At 45.0% G+C, this 24,561-nt stretch overlaps 1 protein-coding gene across 1 annotated transcript in view; it reads left to right on the top strand.

Annotated features, from left to right (window-relative positions):
• Positions 1 to 11,405: 11,405 nt before the first annotated feature.
• The window catches only part of MKX (mohawk homeobox), a 60,029-nt gene continuing 46,873 nt past the window's right edge, over positions 11,406 to 24,561 (top strand). Inside the window, exons 1-3 of the mRNA XM_088150411.1 lie at positions 11,406 to 11,538; positions 17,142 to 17,415; positions 23,487 to 23,646. Of these exons, the coding sequence (XP_088006537.1) occupies positions 17,231 to 17,415; positions 23,487 to 23,646 (345 nt within the window). The 5' untranslated portion in view covers positions 11,406 to 11,538; positions 17,142 to 17,230. The remainder of the gene's footprint in view (positions 11,539 to 17,141; positions 17,416 to 23,486; positions 23,647 to 24,561) is intronic.

Below are 24,561 nucleotides of genomic sequence, written 5' to 3' on the forward strand. Positions count from 1 at the left end.
CTCCCCTCCCCACCTGCCATTTGAGATAAAGAAGATGAAGGAAAAATTTGCCAAATAAGTTCTCCAACTTTAAATCCAATCTCAGTGGTGAGCTATCATGTTATATGTCACTAAATTAGAGCACAAATAACTCAGTCCCCCTAGGAAACTGCTATCACTGAGAAGTAAAAGGAATAATAGCCCCCAGGGAACAGACTGGAGAGAGTGCCATGTGAGTGAACCAGACATCACAGTATTGGGATAAAAGATGAGCCCAAAGTATAACTCCTAGCCTGCTACTTGCTCATTCCTGATTAACAATCCTCATTTTAACTCAACAAATGAGATGGGAACAGCTAGCTCTGAAGTATTTTTCAGCTGCAGTGAAAATAATTCCACTGAAAACATGTTGCTCATATATTAAATGGACCCTCAGGCTACCACTGCTCCTTCTGCTTCTAATAGAAAAATAGTATCCAACAGAGAATGTGTTCATTGTCTGGTGCAATCAGTCCAAGTGTTCCTTCCTTATGAGCTCCCTAAATTCTTATGCGGCACTGTTTCTGTTTAATTCGTCAATGAACAATTCTCTTTTGTGTTCTTCTCATCCTGTTTGGGAAAACAAACATGAGAGGGGAGGAAAATTGTGTTTGTGTATATTCTTTCCTTGTATTTGCATAGGAACTGAGCCTCAAACACTTAAAGCAGTTTGGAAAAAATCTGATGAATGGATCAGCCGTCTTGCTGCTAAGAATTTTAGGAACAGTTTTGATAACTTAGGACCATTTATGGTTATGTTTTAATTCAACCCTCAGACAAACACACTGAAATCCTAGGGGGTGCACCATCAGGGATAAAGGCAAGAAATGAGATATCTCAGTTCTGAATTTAAATTCAGCACTTCACTTGTGGCTGTTGTGTCAACAGAGGGATGAGTGCCATTCAAAGAGGGGTAAAAAGGATGGGAGAATCACATACATAGCTTTTCATATCTCGCGTTTCAGGCCGCATGGGGATATTTCCCAGGGCCACCCCTTTGTTAGGGTGAAGTATAAAAAGTACCCACAACAACTACTGTATGCTTGAAGTGCCTGCTGCCTTTTAAACTGTTTGGCAGCATATGCAACAAAAGATTTCTGAAGCTCACTGGGAATTTTGTCTGGGAAACCAAAAAACCAAATGTGGCAAATGTTCCCATGACATGGCCATGAAAGCTGCATGGATGCAGCCACCAAGCCCTGAGCTCAACTTGAGACTGGTTTCTTTACTTTTAGGGTGTCATCCATTGCACTTTGGATCCTTCTCTTTGTCTACCACATTCCTATTTCGGCTCCCTGGACTATTTTCTGTGGCGGAGGAGTGTGCCCTCCTCAACCTGTTTTTCGAGCTTCCACCCCAGATGGTACTTTTGTAGGGTCATGTGAATAGGTTCCCCACCCCTGCCATGTTGTGAATATAATGTGTATAGCTCTGATGTTCTTAATTAATTAATGGTGTTAGGCTATTATATTACAGGATCATTGTTCTGTTTCTGAAGCTTGCTAAAACAGTGGCTGCCCTGCAACTTCTAAGAGAGTGTAAAGGGCAGGGTGAATGGCTATTTGTTTCTTAAGGTGACTTTTGACTCTGTTGGACTGCCTGTATTTCTCCAGCATTAACAAGAGGTGGTGCTCTCTATTCCTAAGGGATGATTGGCAAATTATAGTTACCAAATAACGGTACTTAAAATAAATATTATGTATGCCAACTGTAAACTTTAGCAAATTGTTAAGTTTTATTTGAAAAATCATATGGATGAACTTTGGCAATTTACCCTTCTTACCTCAGTCATTAAATAAGTGTTTATGTCAGGCAAACTGGGTTAACAGGGCATGCAATCAGTGTAGAAGAGGTTGACAACATGGTGCGAATGACAAGAGACCCATAGACACGTCCGTTGGTACTTTACACCTTCTTGCCAACCAATCTTGATTTCATGTTTGAATTTTTTAGAAGAAGAGGAGGAGGAGGAGGAGGAGGAGGAGGAGGAGGAGGAGGAGCAGCAGCAGCAGCAGCAGCAGCAGCAGCGGGAGCGGGAGCGGGAGAAGTTAGTTGTAATAGTAGTAGTGGGATACTGGCATCCTGCATCAGATTCCAATATATCTTTATTTAGAAAAATGTTTCTAAGTGCCACATGGACTTAAAAACAAAAATGGCATTGCTACAACCCCATCAATTGTTTGGGTACATGTCTATGTGCCTAGAAAGTAAACAAAAGTAAGTTGGGATGGTAGGGAACCTCCCAGTGGGCTAAAACGAGGAATGGAGTCAACCTCATCAGTTTGGTAAATGGATATCTTGTAACTGATGACACTGATGATGAAGTCTTTCCTGATGGTGTTTACTAATCCGTGGTTTGCTGAATTGTGGTTAGTTGAATAAGTCAAAATTAATTGTATTCTGAGAACATGCTAAGCCATAAACTGTGATTTGGATAGATTCACAGAAAGGAACAATCCACATTATCACTTAGTGTGATATATGAACCCATCCCGTAAATAATTGAAATATTATAGTAAAAAAGACATAGAGGTTAATGTTTTCTCTTGTTGGCATAAACAGATCCTGCACCCTTTTGGATCTAAATGGTTGTTCTTCAGGCATTAATGCACCATAATAGGCTCATACATGAACTTTCAATGCACATATCATGCTTTACTGAAGATATACTTGTGAAAGTGTGGAATTCATGATGTGGAATTCTTGAGATGATTTCAATGCCTTTGTTGCTTTATACGGGGACAGAAGTCAGAATGAAAAGCAAAGGAAAGAGGAAAGTCAAACAAACCACAGGAAATGAGGGATGGATGGCAAGCAGAACACAGCAATGCAGATGTCAAAGAGATGGAATACCAGGATGAACCTGGAAGCCCTTGTAATAAATCAATGACATCAGTCAGCCCAGGTTCTACAGCATAGTAGTTCTTGGCTGAGTCTTTAACAGACTTCTCTGTTCTTCACCAGGAGGAAGGTTGCTTGTCTAGTTTTCACACAACAATGCTGGAATCACATGAAAGACGACTAGGTTTTAGAGACTATAAAAGCCACTTTGTGGAGCCTGTCATTGTGTCACTCCTTTCCTTTCCCAGGTTCAGCACTTTGGTAGACAACTAGCAGCCAGAAGAGAACAGCCTGATGAAAGGAGGCATGATTTATAATTTGGGGCTTTGCGTAATAACTCCATTCCTTCTTTCAACCTCACCAACCTACAGGCCCTCATCATAATGTTTTGCATTTATAAAGCACTTAGGAGTCCTTACTTAAAACAACAAACTGGAATTGCTGTCCCATTGAGCAGATGGAGTTCTCAGGGTGAGATTTCTGGCGAGAGATTATCAGTTGCTCTGAGCCACCCAGTAGCTTAGAATCATAGGGTCGGAAGGGATCTTGGAGGTCTTCTAATCCAACCCCCTACCCAGTGCAGGGATCCTCAAACCATTCTGGACAAAGGGTGTCCAGTCTTTCCTTGAAAACCTGCAGTGATGGAGCATCCAAAACCTCAGGAGGCAGGGTCTTCCATTGCTTAATAGCTCACAGCTTGATGGTAGCTGACTGATTCACACATGGTCCTAAAACTTTGGGACTGCAACTCTGAGAATTTCCAGCAAATACATCTGAAAAACATCAGTTTGCTGAATACTGCAATAAGGCTTCCTTAAGATGGAACCAAATAAATGTATTCTTGGAGATCATCTGTTTGGAGATGTATTAATGTTTGGTCTGTTGGTGAATCGAAACTAATACTGTATTGGACTCTTTTATGGCTCTGTTTCCTTTCCATTGTCCTGCTCCTTGTTTAGAATGAACACTGTATTAGCAGTATTCATCCCAAACCATAGACCAGACTCACACATCATGCTAAGCCACAGTTTGCTTAACTATGATTTATTTATTGGATAGACCACAATTGGCTAGCTTGCTGAATACACTAAATCACAAACCATGGAGGTAAGTTCACAAGTCACACTAAGCCATAATGTGGTTTGTTTGGCTTACTGTGATGTGAAAAGCCATCCATAATGTAGATTGCCAACCACATTATGGTTTGTAATAAACACACTGTGGGTCTTTGACATATTCAGAGACTGTCCCGTAATAGCTGTTGTGACATGTCTTCAGTGCAGAGAGTTTGCAATGAGCAGTAAGATTTATACAATTTAGTCCTTGACACAATGCAGCTGAATAAAAATGCTGTTATTCTATTCTAGTAAAGAAATATTAGTGCTGCTGCTTGCCATTAGAATAAATAAAAAAACACTTATCCAGTAAATGGAGCTTGATTGGGAATAAAGCAGCTATATTTAATACAGTAGTACAGTCATGTCTGCCCCAATGGATGAAATGAAATACAAAGAGTTCAATTCCCTCCCCTCTTCCCTTTTATTAAGAACAACAGTCGTTTACCTTTATCCTTTCTAAATTATCAGCAAGTTAGCACTACAACTCATACGCCATGTCCTGATTTACACTTTACAGTACTTCCCTATTAGGTGACCTGGTTTAAAAGTGGCATTTCCCCCCCTTAAGCCAATACTATCCCACCATAGTACAGCTTCCAGGTATGTAAAATCTGAAACATGTTGTCACTCAGTACCTTGGAGGTGAAGTCAGTTGCCTTATGGTGGGTTTGATCAAAGGTGTGTTTTGGAAGGCACAGCCATACTCCTCCCACTGGTCATTAGCCAGCTTCCACCCACAGTCATTTCTTGCCCAACATTTGCCCTTTCCATTGGTGCTGATTCCTGAGTTCCTTTCATACCAATCAATCCTCCCTCAATTATTAACTTCTCTCCAGGAAGAGGAGAGCTCTACTATTTTGTTTGGGATAAAAGAGGGGCAGCATATGTGTACCATTCTGCTTTAACAGTATTCTGAAATGTATTTTAAGATGCAGCAGGCTTGATTTTCCTCATTGCAGTATCCAGAAAATAAAAAAAATGCATTAAAACCTACAGTTTGGTGGTGACTTTCCAAGGCCTGTAGGGTTTACATTCAAGGGTCTGAGGTCCACATGTATTTCTGGGGCTTCAGACTGGGTTTCTCTTGCCAGTACTTCAGACTTCTGAATTCCTTCACACAATCACATCTCCTGCTAGCCCCCTGCACAACCTATATGCCTCTAGTTAACCATGCTTTACTCCATTAACCCATTTTTGTGGATTTACGGAACACACAACCATAAATGGTCTAAGCAGGCTCTGTGTCACACACCATGCTAAGTTAAAGTGCAGTTGGTTACTTTTCAGCTATGTTGCCACCTTGCCCTAACCCCGGGTTTACTTCAATATGATTTACTGCATTAACCCAATTGGTTGGATTGTCACAATGCACTAAAAGAGCCCAGTGCACTGAGTCATAAACCAGCCAACCACATTTTACTTTAGTGTGTTCTGCAGAGCCACCATTGTTTCAAGATGCCTGTTGGTTGGTCAGCATAAAACAGAGGTAGTCCAACAAATAACAAAGGAATGGAACACATCGGAGAACATCATCTCAGGTAACTTTCTAAATATTAATATATAACATTCTAACAAAATAATTGTAATCCTAAAGCTGTAATCCTAAAATGAAAGTCATAAAATCATTTAAAACTGAAATTATGATCCAATCAAAAGCTGTAAGTTAGAATCTGGAAAAACATGTTAGTGACACTAAAATTCTGAATTTAAAATTGCTGTATATACTGTAGTCAAAGGGGAAGTGTAAATCCTCTTGATAGTATGTATACAGAAATTGAATCTTTTATTGTTCATTATTGATATATTTGTTTTGGTCAGCTGGCGACAACAGTCAAGGGGTATCACCTCCTGCCTTATTTCAGAGGCAGTATAACAAGGCAGTGTCCAAAAATTGGGCACTGTGACTAGTCAGATATAATTTGTGACATATTTTCTTATATCTAGTACAACTGATGGGGGGACCTGTTGGTGGGTTGGTGCTTTAATTCCTGGTCTATTGTGATAGATTAGACCCTGCTGCAAGCCTTAGCTAAAAAATCTTGCCTTTATGTGTGGCTTCTGTAATTCTAGCTCTTGAATATGGATCACTTTTCTACAAACCTTTGCTAGATTTTGAGTAAAGATCTGCCAATGGAATCTCCCACTCACACACACACCCTTGTGGGGGGGAAGGTGTATGACTGGGCCACAGCTAGAAGCTGGTTCTCTGGCTTGGGAGAGCAGATTTACTTTTCAGTGCCATTTTGGGAGAGGACCCTTAATTAAAAACATAAAGTCTCTATTCTGGATCCCGTTTTGAATGTTGAACATGCTCTGAAAATAGAAACAGGAGTTAATCTTGTTTTCATTAACAACTTTTTTTTTAGATGGTGATTTAAGGAATGGAATATGGAAGTGAATAGAGGTTGTATGTGTATATAGTGAAATGTTACATATGATTATTTGGTGGATCTCACTACCTTAAAGTCATGGCTGGTGTTGCACTGGTGCCAATTCCCCTGCTGTTCCATCACTATCTTTGGCAGACCTTTTTCTACAGTTTTTGTTGGCATTTTTCTTCTCCAAACTGATTTTCAAATATTGAACCCTCCTCCATCCTTACCCCTCCTCCTCAGATTTCTTTCAACCAGGCAGTGAGACTGATTCAGTATCTGTACATTCAACCATAGACTCCATCTGCTGATCTACCCCAAACTGCCATCTTTCCAATGTGCTGAGCGCTCCAATCCACAGAATTTCCAGCTTTCAACCATCTGCCCGGGCATTATGGTAGTTACACTCCGAAATCATCTGGAGATCACCAAGTTGGGGAAGGGTAATCAAGGTGAAAGGCATCATGGAAGTAAAAAGCACACCAAATAGACAAAACTCCTGACTCAGTGGGAAGTCCATCTTCCTGGAAGTCCATTGAGGTATTATGGCTCTATCAGCAAGGAATAGTCTTGTCAACCCCATCAGGTTCCAGTGGAGATTGGTGACAATGACTAGCAGCCACATAGGTATAATTCACTATCAGTATCTTTGAGTTGACTGCAGTTTGATGATATAATATAATAATAACAGTAGTAGTAGTAGTAGTAGTAAATGTATATGTTGAAGATGGCAGAGATAACAAACTCAGATGGGAACAAAGAAAAAGGGGCTTCATTCACACTCACCAAAGGCCTGGGTGAGCAGCCAGTTCTTTAGGGCCCTTCGAAACACCAGTCGGTGGGAGCTGTTTGAATCTCATGAATGATTTAGTGTTCCAGGATCTCATGCAAAACTTGGAATGGCAGTGTCCAGCATCTTTTGGTAAATAGAGTCAGGGCACAGTGACCAACTAATGACAGGACTCAACATCAGTAAACTATGCCAGCATATTAGTGTGTTGCCCAGGAATATATGGTTAGCATACTGTGTGGACACAGCCACAATAGAAGGGAAATCTACACAACTTGTTCCAACATTTACCACTAGTGCTTTGAACGTGGGTCTAGTATGCTGAAGGCCACACTCAGAAAATGAATATGCTCATGAAAAAGCAAATGGAAGCCAAAACAGGAAAATGTGCAAATAAGATATGGTGTAAATCAATATTAACCAATTATATGAATGAGTGAATTAATGAAATAAATAATCCACTTCCAGCAGTGGCAAAATAAATATTCTGCTTCCAGATGCTTCCAAGAAGTACTAAAGGAGGGCATGAAACAGCAGTTTAAACAATGCAACTCTCTCATATATTTTTACTATTAATGTCCCATATTTTTTCCCTGAAACTGAAAATGAATTTTTAAGGACTGTATATAATTTTGCTTTTAAAAACACACAAAATATTTGAAAAGATGAAAACAGCACCATGTAAAAGCTAAACAAGTCAATTCCAAAATATTTATGAAGATTAAGTTCACCAATAATTCTTAAATAATTCCATCTTTATTTTTCTCTTTTCTTTTTAAGTCAACTTTTACTTGAAGCCTAACCTTCAAGTTTAGAGAGATGGATTTTCACATTGCATTTAGACAGAAGATGATTTGCCTGATTTTGGCTTGGCATGCTGTGTGTCCCAGTTATTGAGGTTTATTTAACAGATCATGGGTAAAACAAACCATGGCTAGCCACTTAACTCTACCAGATAATTTCAGTACCACTGATTTTTTTGCAACAAATGAAGTCAGAACTTTTGCTTTGGTCCATATCTGTGCAAGAATGGATAGGATGCAGATTGCCCATGAATTAAACTAATGTTGTTCTCACATAATTGGTACCAAATCCTTCTTAGATCAGTGTAGACACTAGCACAGTAAAAGTTTAGCAGATATTATTTCCACTCCCCCTTATTTTTAATTGTGAGCTCAAGCCCATCTCTCATAAACTTGTATCTGAGATAGTTGTGCAGTTCCCCATTTTGGGCCACACGTTGGCTAATTTCTGCATCTTCAGCAAACTGAATGATTATAGGCCAGGCTGTTGAAAATACTTGGCTACTGCCAACTTTCCCCAAACTATTAATTGGAATTAAAAGCAATAAAAGTCCAATAACTGGGATATTAGCAGAAGAAACATTGCATGGGAAGAGGGAACTACTGTACATTATGTACCATTTAAAACTATTATCGTAGTCTAAAAATTTTTTATTTTAAGTTCCATTGGTTTGAAATGAAACAAAAATATTTATTATTTAATATAGGAAATATATGTTCACCACATTTGCAGAATTAGAATCATGGGCCTAAAGATAATGTGAATGTAAGTTCAGGTTAAATATTGTGGGTCGGGGGGGATGTGAAATGTGAAGAATTCACATGATCTCTGATTTGTGGAGAATACTTACTGAGGCATCTAACTTTGGGCAACCTAATCTTCTCCTTCATGGTACTCTATAGTACCTGCTGCTGAAAAAACATTTATCTAGTTGCTGAGAAAATTCTCCTTTGGATGGAGTTCCAGCGCTTTTATTATAAGGAAAGTATAGGCATATATTAGAGAGTCAAGTTGGTGCGGTGGTGAAGGCACCAGGCTAGAAACCAGGAGACCGGGAGTTCTAGTCCCATCTTAGGCATGAAGCTGGCTGGGTGACCCTGGGCCAGTCCCCCTCTCTCAGCCCTGGAAAGGAGGCAGTGGCAAACCTCTTCTGCAATCTTGCCAAGAAAACTGTCCAGGCAGTTGCCAGGAGTCAGCAATGACTCGAAGGCACCCCCCCCCCCCCAAAAAAGGTATATATTATTCAGTACTCACTTTTTCACTAATAAGTTCCTCTTTTGACCCCCACTTTGCCTTCATTGTTTTAATTTTTAGCAAAGTATATAGAAAAACCATGTAGTTATTAAAGTCATGGGGAACTTGTGCTTCTCTTGATGCTGATAACTACAAGTTCCAGTTTCCTGTTCTCCTGACCACGCTGCTGGGATTGCTGGGAGTTGTAGCTCAGCAACATCTAGAGAGGTACAGGTTTCCTCCACTGGATGAAAGCATCTAGCCAGATTTGCTTTACTTCACCACGGTGGTTTCATCAAGTTCCAATGGTTTGCTCTTTGAGAAGAGCACCAACTCTCATGCAAGGCTGGGGCAGGATTCCCTCACTTTGGAAACTAACACGGAACTTCCCAATCCTATGAGAGTTTATTCATCCTAGTGAATTCATTGAGGTTACTCACAAATGTGTGTATTTAGCATCACAGCCTTTTTTAAATTGCTCCCCAGTTCTCTCCCTCCTTGCTTTATTAGAACTTACTGAGTGACTTAGAGTAGTCACTCCCTTTCAGTCCAACCTACTCCATAGGATTGCTGTGAAGATAAAATTGAGACCTCTATGTAAGCCACCCTTTGCTTCTGGAGGAAAGGTGGCATATACATTAAATAAGTATACAGTACATGATTTAATGGAGCTGCTGAATTCAGTCAATGGTAATCCATACACTGTTTAGCTGCTGATCGGTTAAGGCCCATCCTTCACTTGGAACTAACTTTCCCACCCACCAGTAGATTTAGTAGAGGAATCTACTAAACTTAAGAACAGCTTTTGGAGGAAGTCAAGTAAAGGTTTTTCAGTTAAACTCACTTCCCCTTCCCAGGTCCCTTAAGTCTAATACTTTTATCCCTGCATCTCCCATCCCATCCTATCCCATCTTTTGGAACCTGGTAATGTGTGATCATGTCTGTGGCAACTACAAAATGTTTTAAGCTGCATTTCTGGAGGGCACCCAAGTTGGGGAAGGTTGATTTAAACTTTTGTTGGAAGAACTTGTGTTCATGTTGTGAGAGCATATGTTATATTTGTAGATCAAACATGAGCAGGTGTGCACAGGGTCTATCATACACAACATAGCTCAAAATCCCTTTATATTGTCCTCAAAGAGGACACACTGGCTTTAGGTGTACAGTATATAAATAGTGATAGTGCCCTTGTCTAATAGACTTATGAATCAACAAATAATTGGGTGGAAAGAGTTCTCTGCTGCCTCCCCTCTCCCCTTAACAGGTGAAGATGGATGGAAAGTGACCCTTTAGATGTTGCTAAATGACAGTTTGGGTCACTGGATTTCTTTGTGTTGTTTCAACTTCTCTCCATTTTATCTGCAGAGTGAGCAGCAGGCGCTGCCTTCTACCTCCTTCTCCAAGGCTTCCCATATCCTTCCAAGGGGCTTACAAGTCAGTGCACAGTACATAGGAACGGGTTGCAACTTTATAGAATTCACTCGCTTCCTCCACGCAATGATTTAATCTGTTCTGATTTATCTCTTTTGAGCCGAACAAGGCTGGGACCTCGCATCCTCCTGGAACAGGTAGCGTTAAACTGAATAGGGCTACTTCGGAGTCGTCATGCACTGTAAAGCCTCCAGTAGTAGAACGACCTCCGCCGGCCAGCCTTTCCGGATTGGGTCTCTCCCGGACTGCAGCTCTCATGATTCCCAGATTATGCTGGGCTTCATTTTCTAGAATGGCCGGGGATTATGGACGCTGACGTCTAAGGCAATCTGGAAAGTACTAGGTCGGGAAGACTACCTTAGACAGCGACGGGGTACAGCTCTCTTCGGCTCTCCTTCAGCTTTCTGATCCTCCTGGCAGATAATTCTAGCCACCAGAAGGGTCTTGTCTGATTTTTTTTCTTTTCGGCCTTCGTCCCCGCTGGACAAGTCAGGAGTCATCTCAAGGGCGTCCAAGAGCGGCGATCCTTTCCAGTAAGGATCGGTCGGTCCCCGATCCTGCCGCACTCTCCACCTCGCCTCGGTCCCTCCCTGTCCTTTTGACAGACACCGCCGCGGGCTTCCCAGTCCACCGCAGCCCCGGAAGCTGGATACGACAATGGGAGGATGTTCGCAGGCTGAGCTAGCCAGAGGGGAAACATGAGAAGACGCGGCTATTCACGTTCCCGGGCTGGGGCGCTCCTGTCTGGACAATAAAGGCGAGCAGCCGCCGCCGCGGGGCGAGAACTCTCGCGAGCGGTGTGCGTGCCGAAAGCGTGTGGCGGGAGCTGGGATGGGAGCAGGGGAGAGCGGAGCCGAGCAAACCCACGAACAAGCACGCGGTCCAGCCGGATCCCGGCCACGCAGCAGCCGCAGCTCCCCGCAGGCGCCAGGTACTGAACCGCTGGGGGCATCCCCGAAGCGGGGGGGGGGGAGGACGCGCGCGCGCCGGCCGAGCTTGACCTGCTGCTGAGCCGAACCGAGGCAGCGGGAGGGGAGGGAGTCCTGATTTCTCGCCCTCCCCCGCCGATATACCTCAACCCACTCACTGCCTTACCCTCGGATACAGAGTGGTGCTTCTGTACCAGCTCGCTCCGCTCCCCCCCGGCACCCCCCCTCCGCTTTTCCGCAGCCTGCCTTTTGCAAGAGGTGAGGGCTCTGTCCGCAGCTGGACTCGTGCGGTTCGGGGAAAGGGAAAAGAGCGGGAATCCTGGCCGGGCGGTGGGGCTGCAGGCGAAGGGTCGCTAAGGTTTAGCGGTCCGAAGGGAGGGCTGGTGCGTCCGCCGGCCGTGCCCATCACGTCCGGGGTGCGACCCGCTCTTCGTAAGCGCTCGGTTTCGCCGCCGCTCAGCACAGCCGCTCGTCTGGCGGGCGCGACTTCTCCTCCTGCGCCGCCTTGAAACGAATCGCGCCCTTCAAAGAATGGATGGGTTCTCTGTCTAAAGACAGTATTACTTGGAATACAATCCGGACGCCTTGGCTGCCGGGAGGATCGCCCCCCGCAATCAAGTTAATAAGATTCATAGTAATAGCAATGATAGGATATGAGAAGTAGGTATGGAAAAGACCCTGCTCTGCGTCCTAGGGGAGCGCTTTCTTCTCGCCCTTCCGTTTGCTGGCAGCGTGCACGCCGGTGCTTGATCTCGTAACCCGCTAGCCACTGGTTGGACCCATGAACTGCGCCTTGTCACGTTTGTGAGCGAAACTGGCGCATCTCTATCAGGCGAGTTTGGGGCGCGCAGATCCGCGGGAGAATCGGAGGGAGTCGGTGCAGCATCCTCCGTTAGGCGCCGTCTGTTCTCCCGAGCGCGGCGTCCGCATTTCTGCGGAAGTCGATGGGCCGCGGCGAGCGCGCGCTTGCGAGCAGCGGGTTGGTGGCACTTGCGGTGACCTTTGCGGAAACTGGGTCCCGCTGCGGGCAGCGGTCGCGCCTTTTCCTGCACGCTGTTCCTTCGGTACTTTGCCAACGACACGTGTCTTTTAAGTTCCGCTCAATATTGTGCCTTAAACCGTGAAATTAGACACGGTTGACACGAATTTCGCAGACTGGATGTTCTCTCTGTTTTGAAATTCATGTGCTGTGAATTTTGAAATGTACGTGGTTCGAATTAATTAATTAATTAATTAATTGAAACTATTTATTTCCCGGCAGTGGCTCTGGTCACTGGTCACAAATTACAGTTGGATTACTTTCGCTCCTTTCTCCCACCCCGAGGCAAAATTAGAGCAGGGGACGGGCTTGTTCCTAATTCCTTTTGGTTCTGCCGGAAGGGGTCCTCCCTGCTTAACCTGGAGAACGTGTGGAAACGCCTCTGTCGGGAAGAGAAGAGTAGGGCGACTGTGAGCCACCCGGAAGCCTTCGGGGGGGGCTCCAGAGGGGTAAAGAAAGGTTCTTGGGGCGCCTTCAGAGGCCCCCCGAGATGCTCCCGCCTCACCTTGGGAAGTTACCGCCACTTCAACTGAGGCCAATGGGGTGCTGTTATGGTGCCCGGGGGCTTTTCTTCCTTTTTCCCCGAAGGGAAAGACCCTTTTGTAAAAGGTCGCGTTCCTGAGATATCGCCACAGGAAGGCCTTGGTGACGCTCGAAATCGCGCTGTGGCTGTGCCTGTCCGGTGCCGCATTCGGCCGCGGGAAAGGCCCGGGGGACGGGTCGGCAGGGCGAGGGTTGAGGACCCAGAGGGGACCGTGAGGCGCGCGGCAGCTGCCCTCTGGGCCCAGAGGCGCGCCGGCGGGTTCCTGACCCCTCTCGGGCCAGTGGCCTCGCCCTCCTGTCGTGTTGCCTTGGAAGCGAGCCCCGCGCCGACCCGCAGAGCGGCCTGCCAGGCGGGCGCGCGTCCGCCGCGCATTTTCCCTGCGGACTAGTCCGAGAAGAGTCTGAACGACGTCCTCACAAATATTGACAGTGGACGTCGGTTGCTTTTTGCGGTGACTCGAAATGTTTTCGCCCAAGTGGGGAGAAGGCGGCGCGATTACCGGAGGTGGCGAAGGCTCCGTTGCTTTGGGGTGGGGAAGGGGGACGACGGGGGGCCGCCGCCGCCGCTGCTGCTGCTGCCGCTGCCGATCTGTTGGGTGGTTTTGATCAGCAGAGAGTCCGAAGGGAGCGCCGGCCGGGCAAAGCTGCCTGCGTGCGCGTGTTCTGAGGAGACGAACGGCAGCCGGTAGCAAAATTTGCCGGGCTGAAGGCTGCGCTGGGCGAAAGGGGTGGGAGCGCAGCAGTGGGGACGGCGAGCCGAAGCAGAACAACGTTAACGCCGCTGCCGCCGCCCGAGGCTCTGCTTTCATCTCCCCCCGCCCCCGCCCCATCCCCATCGTGTGGATGTGAGCCTGAACACGCTGCCTGCCTGAGCGATGCTTTGCTTCCTTTTGCCACGGTTTGGAGCGGGGCAACGAGGCTAACTTGCTTCGCCTCCCCGAAGGGCCCGTTCGGCACCGAAGAACCCATAACGCACCCGCCCCTCTGGAACGAGCTCTCCAAGTTGGTCTGGCTGCCTCCCTTCCTGCGCATCCTTCGCAGACTTCGCTTCTGCTCCTCTTCCTGTCCTCTGGCTGAGTTTACCCAACGCGCTGAAGCACGAGGCAGCTGGAGGGTGGCATAGCGTGTGGGTGCATTAGGTCGTTATGGTTTGTAAACAAGGTCGATGTGAAGCCAACCAATGGTAGTTATTCAGTAAATCGTGGTTAAGCAAGCCATGGCTTGCCGTAGGCCGCTGAAACTGTAATTAGCCTCCCTTAGGGATGATTACCTGTAGGCGTCACACGTCTGCCTTTTCTGATTGGGAGGAGCCCTCGCCCCGCCTTTCCGTGAGTAGTTTCCACCGTGGTCTATTCTGGGTTGTCTCTCTTCCATTTCTGATGCCCGCCTTCCCCCTGTCGAACCGATCTTTAAAACGCAGAGCCATGTAATCTTAAACACACTTTGATATGCATTGGCAAATGGTAAGGTGTGAAACTCATGAGCATGATTCTGAACTGGTCCAGAGGAGCCCAGGGAGCCCCAGCCGATGGGCCTATCTGCGGGATGAGAGAAAGTGTCCAGCCCTGGATTTGGGACTGCAGTAACTCTTGTTCAGTTCAAGCTGTTTTCCATAGACTTGTGCACGTTAGCTTGCCACGTGTGAATGGTGCAGGAAAAAAAAATATACTACCGGTGGTATCCAGAGCAGGTTTTGCTTTTAAACTGAAATAGCATCTGGCTAGAGTCCCAAAGTCTGGGACTAAATCCTACTGAACTCAGTGAGTCTTTCTTTCCGCTAAGCTTGCAAAGATTGACCATGTTTGAAGACTTCCCCATCACACAGTGAGATCTGTTTCCAGTGGCTTCGTAGGCACGTGCGTGCAGTGATCTTGGGAGCGGTACAGTGGTTTGGCTTCCTTTTTTTCTGGGATTTTTTTCTACTTCCCAGTTTAGTCTACAATCCTGTGATTTCCCTGTAGCCTCCCATCCAAATACCAACCAGGCTTGACCCAGCTTAGCGTTCGAATACTGTGCAGACAAGGTCAGATCGTAAACATGTCGGCACACTTTTCTGTGGGTCACATTGACAAACCAGGAAAGCCGATTTAAACCCCACCCGTTCAAAAACAATTTACAATAATCCGGGAGTTTTACCATAACACTCAACTGTTTGAGGCCCAATATATTCAATTTTAGCCTTTCCCCCCCCCCCCTAACCTGCATCAAGAACATAGCAGAATATTTTTGGCTTATGACAGATTTATCTGCTTGGTATGCAGAATCCTCAAGCAGTTTGAAGCGCACAGGGAAAGAAGAAAGACTCACGCACATGCTCAAGCCCTGCGCATTCACACAAGATTTAACACATGTGCTCTTCTCAAAAGTAGGGGTGTAGGCGCATCCCGGTTTGGGGGATAGTCAGAATTGTCCCCTCGCTGTTTTAAACCTCCACCAGTGGGAGATGCCAGCCAAAGTTTCTGCTCTTTTCTCTGAAGCAACAGTTTGGATCTCAGGACGATCCTGGACTGTTGATGGTCTTGCAAGAAAAATAAACCCAATTTCAGCAGAACCTTCCCCCTAATGATTTGTGCTTATCAGAGTTTGTTCATTTCTTAGAGTGATCTCCCTCCTTTCCTCCACAAACAGCACTTGAGGCGGCTAACAGTAATAAAATACAGACCATTGTCCCATTTTAATAGTAAATTATTTTGGAAAAAAAACCCTGCAGTATTAGAACGAAAACATAAAAACAAATGTGTATGTTAGCCAAAACAAATCCCCAGCCTTACATCAGAAAAGCGGTCAACTTCTTCGCAATACCTGCCTGCTTCTGAGGCAAAACAACAACAGCAGCAAGAAACAAAAACCAAACTTAAACAGTATCAAACTGGGTTAGTACTTGGACGAGAAACCTCCTGGAAATCTGTGCTGTAAATTGGGAAACAAACAAAATAAGCATTCCAGAAAAAGCAGTGACAAACATGGACAAGTCGGAATCCAGGTGGAAAGGAGAGCTGTTTTTCCCCTCCCCTTCTTCCCAAGAGGGGTGGGTGGGTGTGGGTGTGGGTGTGGGTGTGGGTGTGGGTGTGGGTTTCCTTTGCTGGGGAGGAACGGTCGATCCCTGCGAAGCCGAAACGTCTCTTCTTCCCTTCGAGAGTTGATCCTGCCACTAGGGGGCGTGCAGGCAGGTGTACAGGAGGCGGGGAGAGGGACCAGCCGCGGGAGAACGGGGAAGGGGAGTCCCGAGACCCACACGCCAGCTACGCCCATCATTCCCGGCCACGAGAGCAAATTAGCAGGCGGTGTTGGGTTTTAGTTTCCGACTCGGTGGAAGAGAGGGATCCTACAGGGATGGAGATGGGCTTTAAGAAAGCCTGGCTCGGGAGGCGAGTCCGCTGAAAGCCCTTGAAATCGCGTAAACGCAAATCAAGGCTGGAATCGCGATTAGCTCAGCTGAGCCCGCGTTTGATGAAAGCGCGCCGCGTTTCCGCCTCACTCCGAGCCCTAAGCCCTGCCTGGCGAGGCGCACCGCCCAGGTTCGCTCTTCGCTGTAACCCAGTGTTTCTCAACCTGGGCAATTTAAGATATGTGGACTTCAACTCCCAGAATTCCCCAGCCAGCATGCGGGGAGGGGGAATTCTGGCTGGGAATTCAATGCCGGCCTGGGAATTCTGGGAGTTGAAGTCCACATATCTTAAAGTTGCCCAGGTTGAGAAACACTGCGTGTAGCCCCAGTCAAACCAGCCACATGATGGCTTGGCAGGACGTGTGAACCCGTCACAGGGCTTGGCTTGGCAGGAGCGCTTCCAAGAGCGACTGCGGCCCGTTCTTCAGTTCTGGCAACCTTTCTGTCGCCTTCCTCTCCCGCCCCGTTGCGGAGGGTTCAAGGGGCGCGTGCTGCTTCGGTAGCTCTGGCGGCGCTCCCTTCGCGGCCACCTTCGCCTGCCTTGATCTCGTTGATTCCCCTCCCCTCCCCTCCCCTCCCCCGCGATGCGTCGGGCTGATTTCCCGGACCCCGAGTAACCCGAGGCTTCTTTGCAGCGCGCGCCTGTCCCCGCTGACCGGACCTGCCCGCCCGCCCGGCGCCCAGCCGGCCTGCTCTCGCCTGAGGGACGCTGCCGTCGCCAGCCATGAACACCATCGTCTTCAACAAGCTCAGTGGCCAAGTGCTCTTCGAAGAAAGCGCCAAGGAGCGGGACAGGAGCAGCAGCCGGCCTTACGGGGCGGTCTTGGACGTCTCCCCGCACCCGGAGGTCCTCCTGCCCGACAGCCCTCCCAGTAAAGACAACCTCAGCCTTCGCCATAGGAGGACGGGGTAGGCGCCCGCAGGCCGCTAGATGCTGGGTGAGGGCTTGGGGGGCGGCGTGGGAGGAGGGAAGGTTGGGTTATGCAGGAGAAGCCAGAGGCTGGTAGCACCGGTTGAATACGTTCTGGGGTCCTGTCCACCTCCTATCCAGAGCCTTGCGTGAACGCTCCAATCAGCCCAACATCTGTACATGTACATTTTGGTAACACCATAACTTCCAAACCTCCTAGTGTTTACTCACAATTAGTATGTCCCCTTGAATTATTTCCATGCACTTTTAAAAGAGACGGGCATGTTTGTGAAGATGAAAATCCCACTGAGTTCAGTGAGGATAGTCTGGGCAGCTGGCAGTGTAAAGATTGTGGAACTATGTACTTCTAACACGAACGTGGTGCCATGCTGGAAATCAGCAGCCTTCTAAATACTGTGAGAATGTGAAAAAGAGCTGTGCCAGGTCAATGTCTGAAAATGGAAGCAGCTGAACAATTACCTAGGAGTGACCTCAGTGGGGTTTACATCTAATAATAATAATTTCAAAAGTAAGGAAACTATAGCAGTATCTATTAACCAATATTGCATTTGACAGGCAGCTAAAAGACAATAATGAATATGCTGTCAATTATTTAACAGGGAAGTCTTTTGTTTATGGATATCTTAACCATGCAAGGCAAATCTATTGCTGTTTGTGGCTGTTTTTTAAGTGATGGTCAACATGTGTGTGGCAAATTTATTCAGGTTTGTTTTGGTTTTTAGGAATACTTCTGTACAGTTATTTTGAGAGCGATTGGCACAATAGCCATGTTATTAAATTATTTAATAACTTTATTAAATGTTAACCTAATCTATTTACTGTGCATCAAATTATGAATCCAAAGGAATCAACATTTGCTCCATTTGTTCAGAAACAGGCAGAGGATGGGTGAGTGGGTCAGCTGATGGTTTGCTACATGGACTTCATGAACAAAATGAGACAAACCTAAGAGTAATGTGCGTAAGATCAGAATGCTCATTTGTGAGAAATATCTTCATCAGAAACTTAAGGGATGTCAAAAATGCAAAAGGGGGAGGAGATATTTTTTTCCTGAAACGAAAAGTTAAAAATTACATCAGTTCATACTTCCAAAAATATTTCAGGTCACCAAAAGAATGGTTGTGCTGAGATGCTGTTATCATCTGATTCATAGAGAATTAGATTTCAGCTATAACAGTACAAAGTAAAAGACCAAAAAGAAATTAAAGAATAAGGGGACCATTCATGGGTGAGGTGGGGTGGGGTGGGGTGAGGCTGGGGAAGGAACAAGCAGTAGATGTTCTGTTTGAGGGCAGCATCTTCTGGGGAATCATGGTATTACAGGATCAAGCTGCAGAACCTGAACCAGAACTGGCACTAGGATGGGATGGCACGGAATAGCGGAATAGGAGATTGACAGAATAGATCTCTGGGTCAACAGAAATCAACAAAAACCTGCTCTTGAGCAGCTTCTTGATATTTCATTGGGACTTGTGGACAGGCCAAATCCAGATGGCTGTCCTCTTGCTTAATTTTTGTTAATGCACCTCTTCTCACTGTGGATACCAAAATGTCCTGGACCGGCTCTGAGGGGAGATCAACTCTGCCCCTGGTTATAATCTGTTTCTCTAATGATTCTCCCTCATGTCGTGATTTTGGATACGGTGGATCCAATCTTATATAAACTTGCCTCTGTGTAAATTCCATGGAACTCTACTCAGTAAAGCTTCTTTCCATGAAGGAGGACTGCATATGGTTAGGCTTTACATTAATTAAACAGGACGTGCCTGAAAAAACAACGCATGCCTGAGAGATGAGGCTAAGTTGTTAATATCTTCCATTGGATGAACTTCTGTTGGGATAGGAATGTACAAACATCCCATCAGGCAGACATTTGCCTTTGCCCAGGGAAAAACACAGAGTGCAACTCATGATCTGGTAATAGATACGATAGCAACCATTATGTGTATCTGAATATTAATTGCCTATCAGTACTGGGTTGTCTGTGAAGGTTAAATTTAATTCCATTTAAGATTGGTCATGTGCAGAAATTACTGATATGTGCTCCCCTTGATAATTAGTCATGAACAGATGTGCGGCTCAGAGTGTTGGAAGGGGAGAGGAAGTTACTGTCCCAGTATCTTGAATAGGCAAGTGTGTAAACTGCTTGATCTCAAAACAAGTTGGATCAAGATCACACTATCTACACTAGCAGTTAAACCAAGTCCCTAACTCTGGGAGACTGGTTGGGGCATTTGGAATTTTGAGAGCATGTTATGAATGCTTTCGCAAACTCGTTCTCAGGGGAAGGCTTGCCAATATACAAAATGTTTGCATTGTGTTACCAAAGAGCAAGATTAGTGAGGTTGCTTCCCATCGCACCCTCTTGTTTTGCAAGCTATCTTAGCTTCACAGTTCATGTCTGGGGCCCATGGACAGACTGGCACTTGGCTTTGCAATGTCTTCTCTCAGGTCCTGGGCTAGTATGGGAGTCATGCCCCTTTGGTTGGTTTTTTGCTGGTTGACTTTCGGGGTTTTGGTCTCTGGTCAGTTGTCTTCTTTTAAAATACAAGTAGAAGCAGTTGGAGAAAGGAGATGGAATTTAACTCTTTGTCTCCTGCTCCAATCTTAGGAAAATTTCTTATATGAAGCCAGTGTTGATCTTGAGAAGACATCCCCCACTGTTGCCTACCATAATAGAGCCATTGACTGTCCTCAGCTTGCCTCACAGCATGCTCAGCAAGCACATTGTATCATGCAGCTGTGAGAATGAAGACCGTGGAAACCACTGAAACCTTGGGTACACCCCCTAGGTTCTTTCCAAATATTAATCCTGAATATTAACTGTAATGCAACAGAAGGGAGAGCATATTAAGTACAGGAAGAGTAATATTGACTGTGTTTAATTAAATTTAACTGTAGTTAAATTAACATGTATTTTTCTCTGGTCTGGGCTTTTTTGTCACTCTTATTTTTGGTCCTATCTTGGCTCCCAGCACATGACACAAAGACTAAGTGGCTGTTTAGCTGCCCTACCTGCCCACCGGTTTTTGCACTCTAAAGGTGCAGTAGAATAACGACTAAAAATAAACTAGGTTTCCTTACAAAACCTCATACCAGGGAAGGCATTCATTTTAGTTGGTAGATTTCTACCTTGCCTTTCTTGTACCAGGCTTTGTTTTAGCTGAGTTTGGATTAATTTAGATCCAGCTTGCCTTCAGCAGCACATGATTCACTATGGAAGTTAAGGAAATGGTATGCCTGGAGATTTCCACAGGGCCTACACTAAGACAAAGACTTGCCTAGTTTCAAATACATGTGAAAATGCACATTTGCTTAAGGAGAGAGAGGAGAAGATGGAACTATCCCGCCACACCAGTGTTTTTCAACCTCAGCAACTTTAAGATATGTGGTCTTGAACTCCAGAATTCCCCAGCAACTCCCAGAATTCCTCAGTATGCTGGCTGGGGAATTCTGGGAGTTGAAGTTCACACATCTTAAAACTGCTGAGGTTGAGAAACACTGTCATATACTTCCCTTTTGAGCAGGCAATTAATAGTAAACCCAGCCACCTCCTGCTGGCTATATAGTATCTGGAGCAGAGTGCAGGGCTGCTTACTATTAATGGTGCAGTCTGTTGGACTGATACTAATTCATGCTCAATTCCTTGAGTTTTTGTGCACCTCTCTTGCTGCCTCTACTGGGTGGCTCTTTGTGCATCCTAAAGACATTCCTATTGCTGGACGCTGAGGGTCGTTGAGCCCTTGTTTAAAGGCAGAATTGAAAGGACAGTGCATGAGAATTTGTTGATTATGCTGTATTCTAGCCCTTTACACCTCAGTGCCCTAGATATGATGGGATGGCAACTCCCTGACATTTTAGCCAGCGCAGCTGAAGAGTGCTATACTGGAGAAGATTGCTGAACTTGCTTGCTTTGGCAGCACTGTGTGGTGTATCTGTAGCCCAGTCTGACATGAAGAGAGAGGCTAAAGACTTGTGTCAAGTACCAAATGTTTTCTGTTAGCAAACACTGTTTTGTCTGCATTTTCTTTTCCTTCTCAAATCCCTCTTCCAAGGTCAGGCAGTGTTTCAACAGCTTCCTTACTTGGGAAAGGTCTTTTATCTTCGTAAGAAGCTAAAGAGATGGTGTGCAGGCTCCAGAACTGGACGATGGGATTCAAATTATCAAAGTCTCCAGTCTGGCAAGTCCTTTGTCTTCCGCCCCTTGGGCCTCAGCTTTGCCCTTTGGTTTGCGTGCTTATTTATTTGCTTCCTGCAGTGTTATTTTGATGTTGTGAATATGAGGATAACTCTCAATACTGTTACAGTTAGTTGGGATGGTTTTTCACAGAGTTAGAGAAGTAAACATGCAAGGAGTAGGCAAACTCCTCTCTGCTTATTCTTCCATAAAACCTGAATAAATGATTATGCATAGTTTGTAAATCCACACTCCCTCATATGTCTGTATTTGTGGGCTGCTCTGAATGCCTTTAGATCTTTGTTTAGAGAATTGTTGCCTTCATGCCTCAGTTGTCCCATATGTTTCAGAGACTGAGGCTGATCCTTGTGGGAAATATTTGGAATCAATTGACCTTTAGTTTAATCCCGCAGGGTTCTCCTTTATGTTGCTTGTAATTACCATTGATCATGTACAATGACAAGAATATATTAGAAAAGTCTCCAGAGTTCATTCAGAGTCAGCCCCATTTATCATAATGACTTCTAGGATGGTACTGATAATCCAGCTGAAGTTAGTTATTATAATTGCATTCCTGTGAAAACACAGTCACTTAATAGCAATAAGACAGCCCAATCTTAAGAAGCGAAAAGGGCTAAAGTTTAGGATGGCTGAATCTGTGCCATATCCATATTCTTCCCAGCCCCAAGCAAGGGAAAACTTGAGGGGAGGGCGGAAGGGAAGCTCCTATTCACAAAAATGTTGCCATAGTAGTTACAAAACCAGAAAGTTATTTGGGGTATGGAACCTGGAGGGATAAAGAGATTGGTTTGTGGTTGTGTTGGCACTAACAGACACTTTATTGGGGATCTGTATATCAAGCCATAATGTAGCCTGTTTGATTCTGGAATAGCCTGTTATATGAGCCTGCCATTATGATTTATGGCTTAAAGTTTTCTGTGAATCCTAAGAGTTGTATGTTCAACAAGCCATGGTTAATGTTGTCTTAAAGTGTGGTGTGAAGCTATCCAGTATGTTGAGAGTTAAATTGTCCTAAATTGTTTAGAATCACCTTTATCTTCTTAGTCATAAGAGTAAAGATTAGCTGGGTTTTCAATGTACATATTGACTTTCCTGGTCTTGTTCTTTTTGCCTTTTTTTCCTCCTGGCAGAGAGATCTAATGCATTCCATCATACACTCAGTTAGGACCGTCTTCTTCAGAATTCCAAATTTGCTTTGGTACTTTCTAAAGTCATAATTGCCTTTGGGTGGATTGAGCATTAAAATTCTTGATTGGGATAATACATTAAAAAGAATATTTGTATTTTGTGTGTCGAGAATATCCTACTTGAGGTGTGTTGATATCACAAGCAGTGGAAAACAATTATGATAGACACCAGAACCTCTATAAACTCACATGCACTTGTTAAAAGCTGCAAATCAATTTTTCCCAGCCTGACATTCACCAGCATGTTCGGGGGGGGGCGGGCTGTAATTCTCACCCCCTTGGTAGGGAAAGGCTGAGTTATAGCTTCAAAGTTTACACCAAATAAATGAAAAGTAACTACTTTCACATTGATTAGAGACTATATTTGCTACTCTGACTGAGGGGAATGGGAGAAACTATAGATCAGTCTTCTCCAAGTGGAAGCACAGAAGTCATCTTTGCAGAGCATTTGGGCAGTTCTATTCCCAATCTTGGACTAGAGTACTACATTGGGGAAACCTGATACATACAGCCATGACATACAGTTCCCTTTCATGATTCACTGAAACTGTTTCTCCATCCCGTGAGTGGTAGCATGAATGCATAGCCTTTTGCCCTTTTCTCCTGAGAGATAGGAGGCTAAGAGTCTCAATATACCACTTTCTTCCCCCCCCCCTTCTTGTAGTACCCGGCAGAACAGCGGGAAGGTGAGGCACAAGCGCCAGGCTCTGCAGGACATGGCACGACCACTGAAGCAGTGGTTGTATAAGCACCGGGATAATCCCTACCCTACTAAGACAGAGAAGATCTTGCTGGCTCTTGGCTCCCAGATGACTCTAGTCCAGGTAAGAAGGAGATCCTCTATAGACTCTATTTTAAATAGTCTGATTTGTTACTATCTGATGTACCAGCAGGTACAGTACCTCTAAGTAAAACATGCATGACTTAAGGGCCATTTGCAGCCTCTGAAAGCCTTGGGTGTAGCCACTATGGATCATCAGAATTTGTTACAAACTTTTTTTTTAATGTAATAGAAGTAGGAGAAATAATAGTGATGTGTAAAATTTATTGATCTGGGAGTGGAACATTCTGGTACTTCAGAATGTTCCATTTCCCTCCAGAATATCCTATTCCAAAGGAAGTTGGTTGGTTTCTGGAAGTAAATCCTCGAAACCAGACTTGGAGGATTTACTTTTACAAACTGCCAAACTCTCATAAAACAGAATGGTGCAGGAAAAGGTTTGGCATGTTCCAGAAGAAAACCGAATATTTGGGAGCTCTCTAGAACATTCTGTTCCTAGACTGACAAATTTTGCATGAGTGTAATGATTGGAGAGTAATTATATGAACCATGTTTAATTTTAAGTACTTTTGGGAGAATAGCCCTCAGGATGCCATTCAAAGGCCAAGTATGATTCTCAACCTGGAAAACTGCACATCTGTCCTATAACAGTTTTCCCCAATCTCATGCCTTCCAGTTGTGTTAGACAAACAACTGGAGTTCCCAGTCAGCGCAGCTGGAGAATACTTCAGCTGCTCTTTAATATACATGTAGATGCATTTTTCTCTCCAATTAAATGAAAACTGCATACCAACTATTTCATTCCAAAAAAGCAGCCACATGCTTTTCTGATCAGAATACTAACTTGATTTTTGTTGTTTTTGATCTAAGCCAGTTGTTAACTGCCCCAGGAAATAAATATCTCAGTTTATCTACTTCTGCCTTAAAACCATTGATACTGAAAGAAAGTTGGGAATTA

The sequence above is a fragment of the Python bivittatus genome, unplaced genomic scaffold, assembly GCF_059951505.1.
Source record: "Python bivittatus isolate LINGU-HERP-01145 unplaced genomic scaffold, Pbiv_v1 ctg000610_np1212, whole genome shotgun sequence".
NCBI lineage: Eukaryota > Metazoa > Chordata > Lepidosauria > Squamata > Pythonidae > Python > Python bivittatus.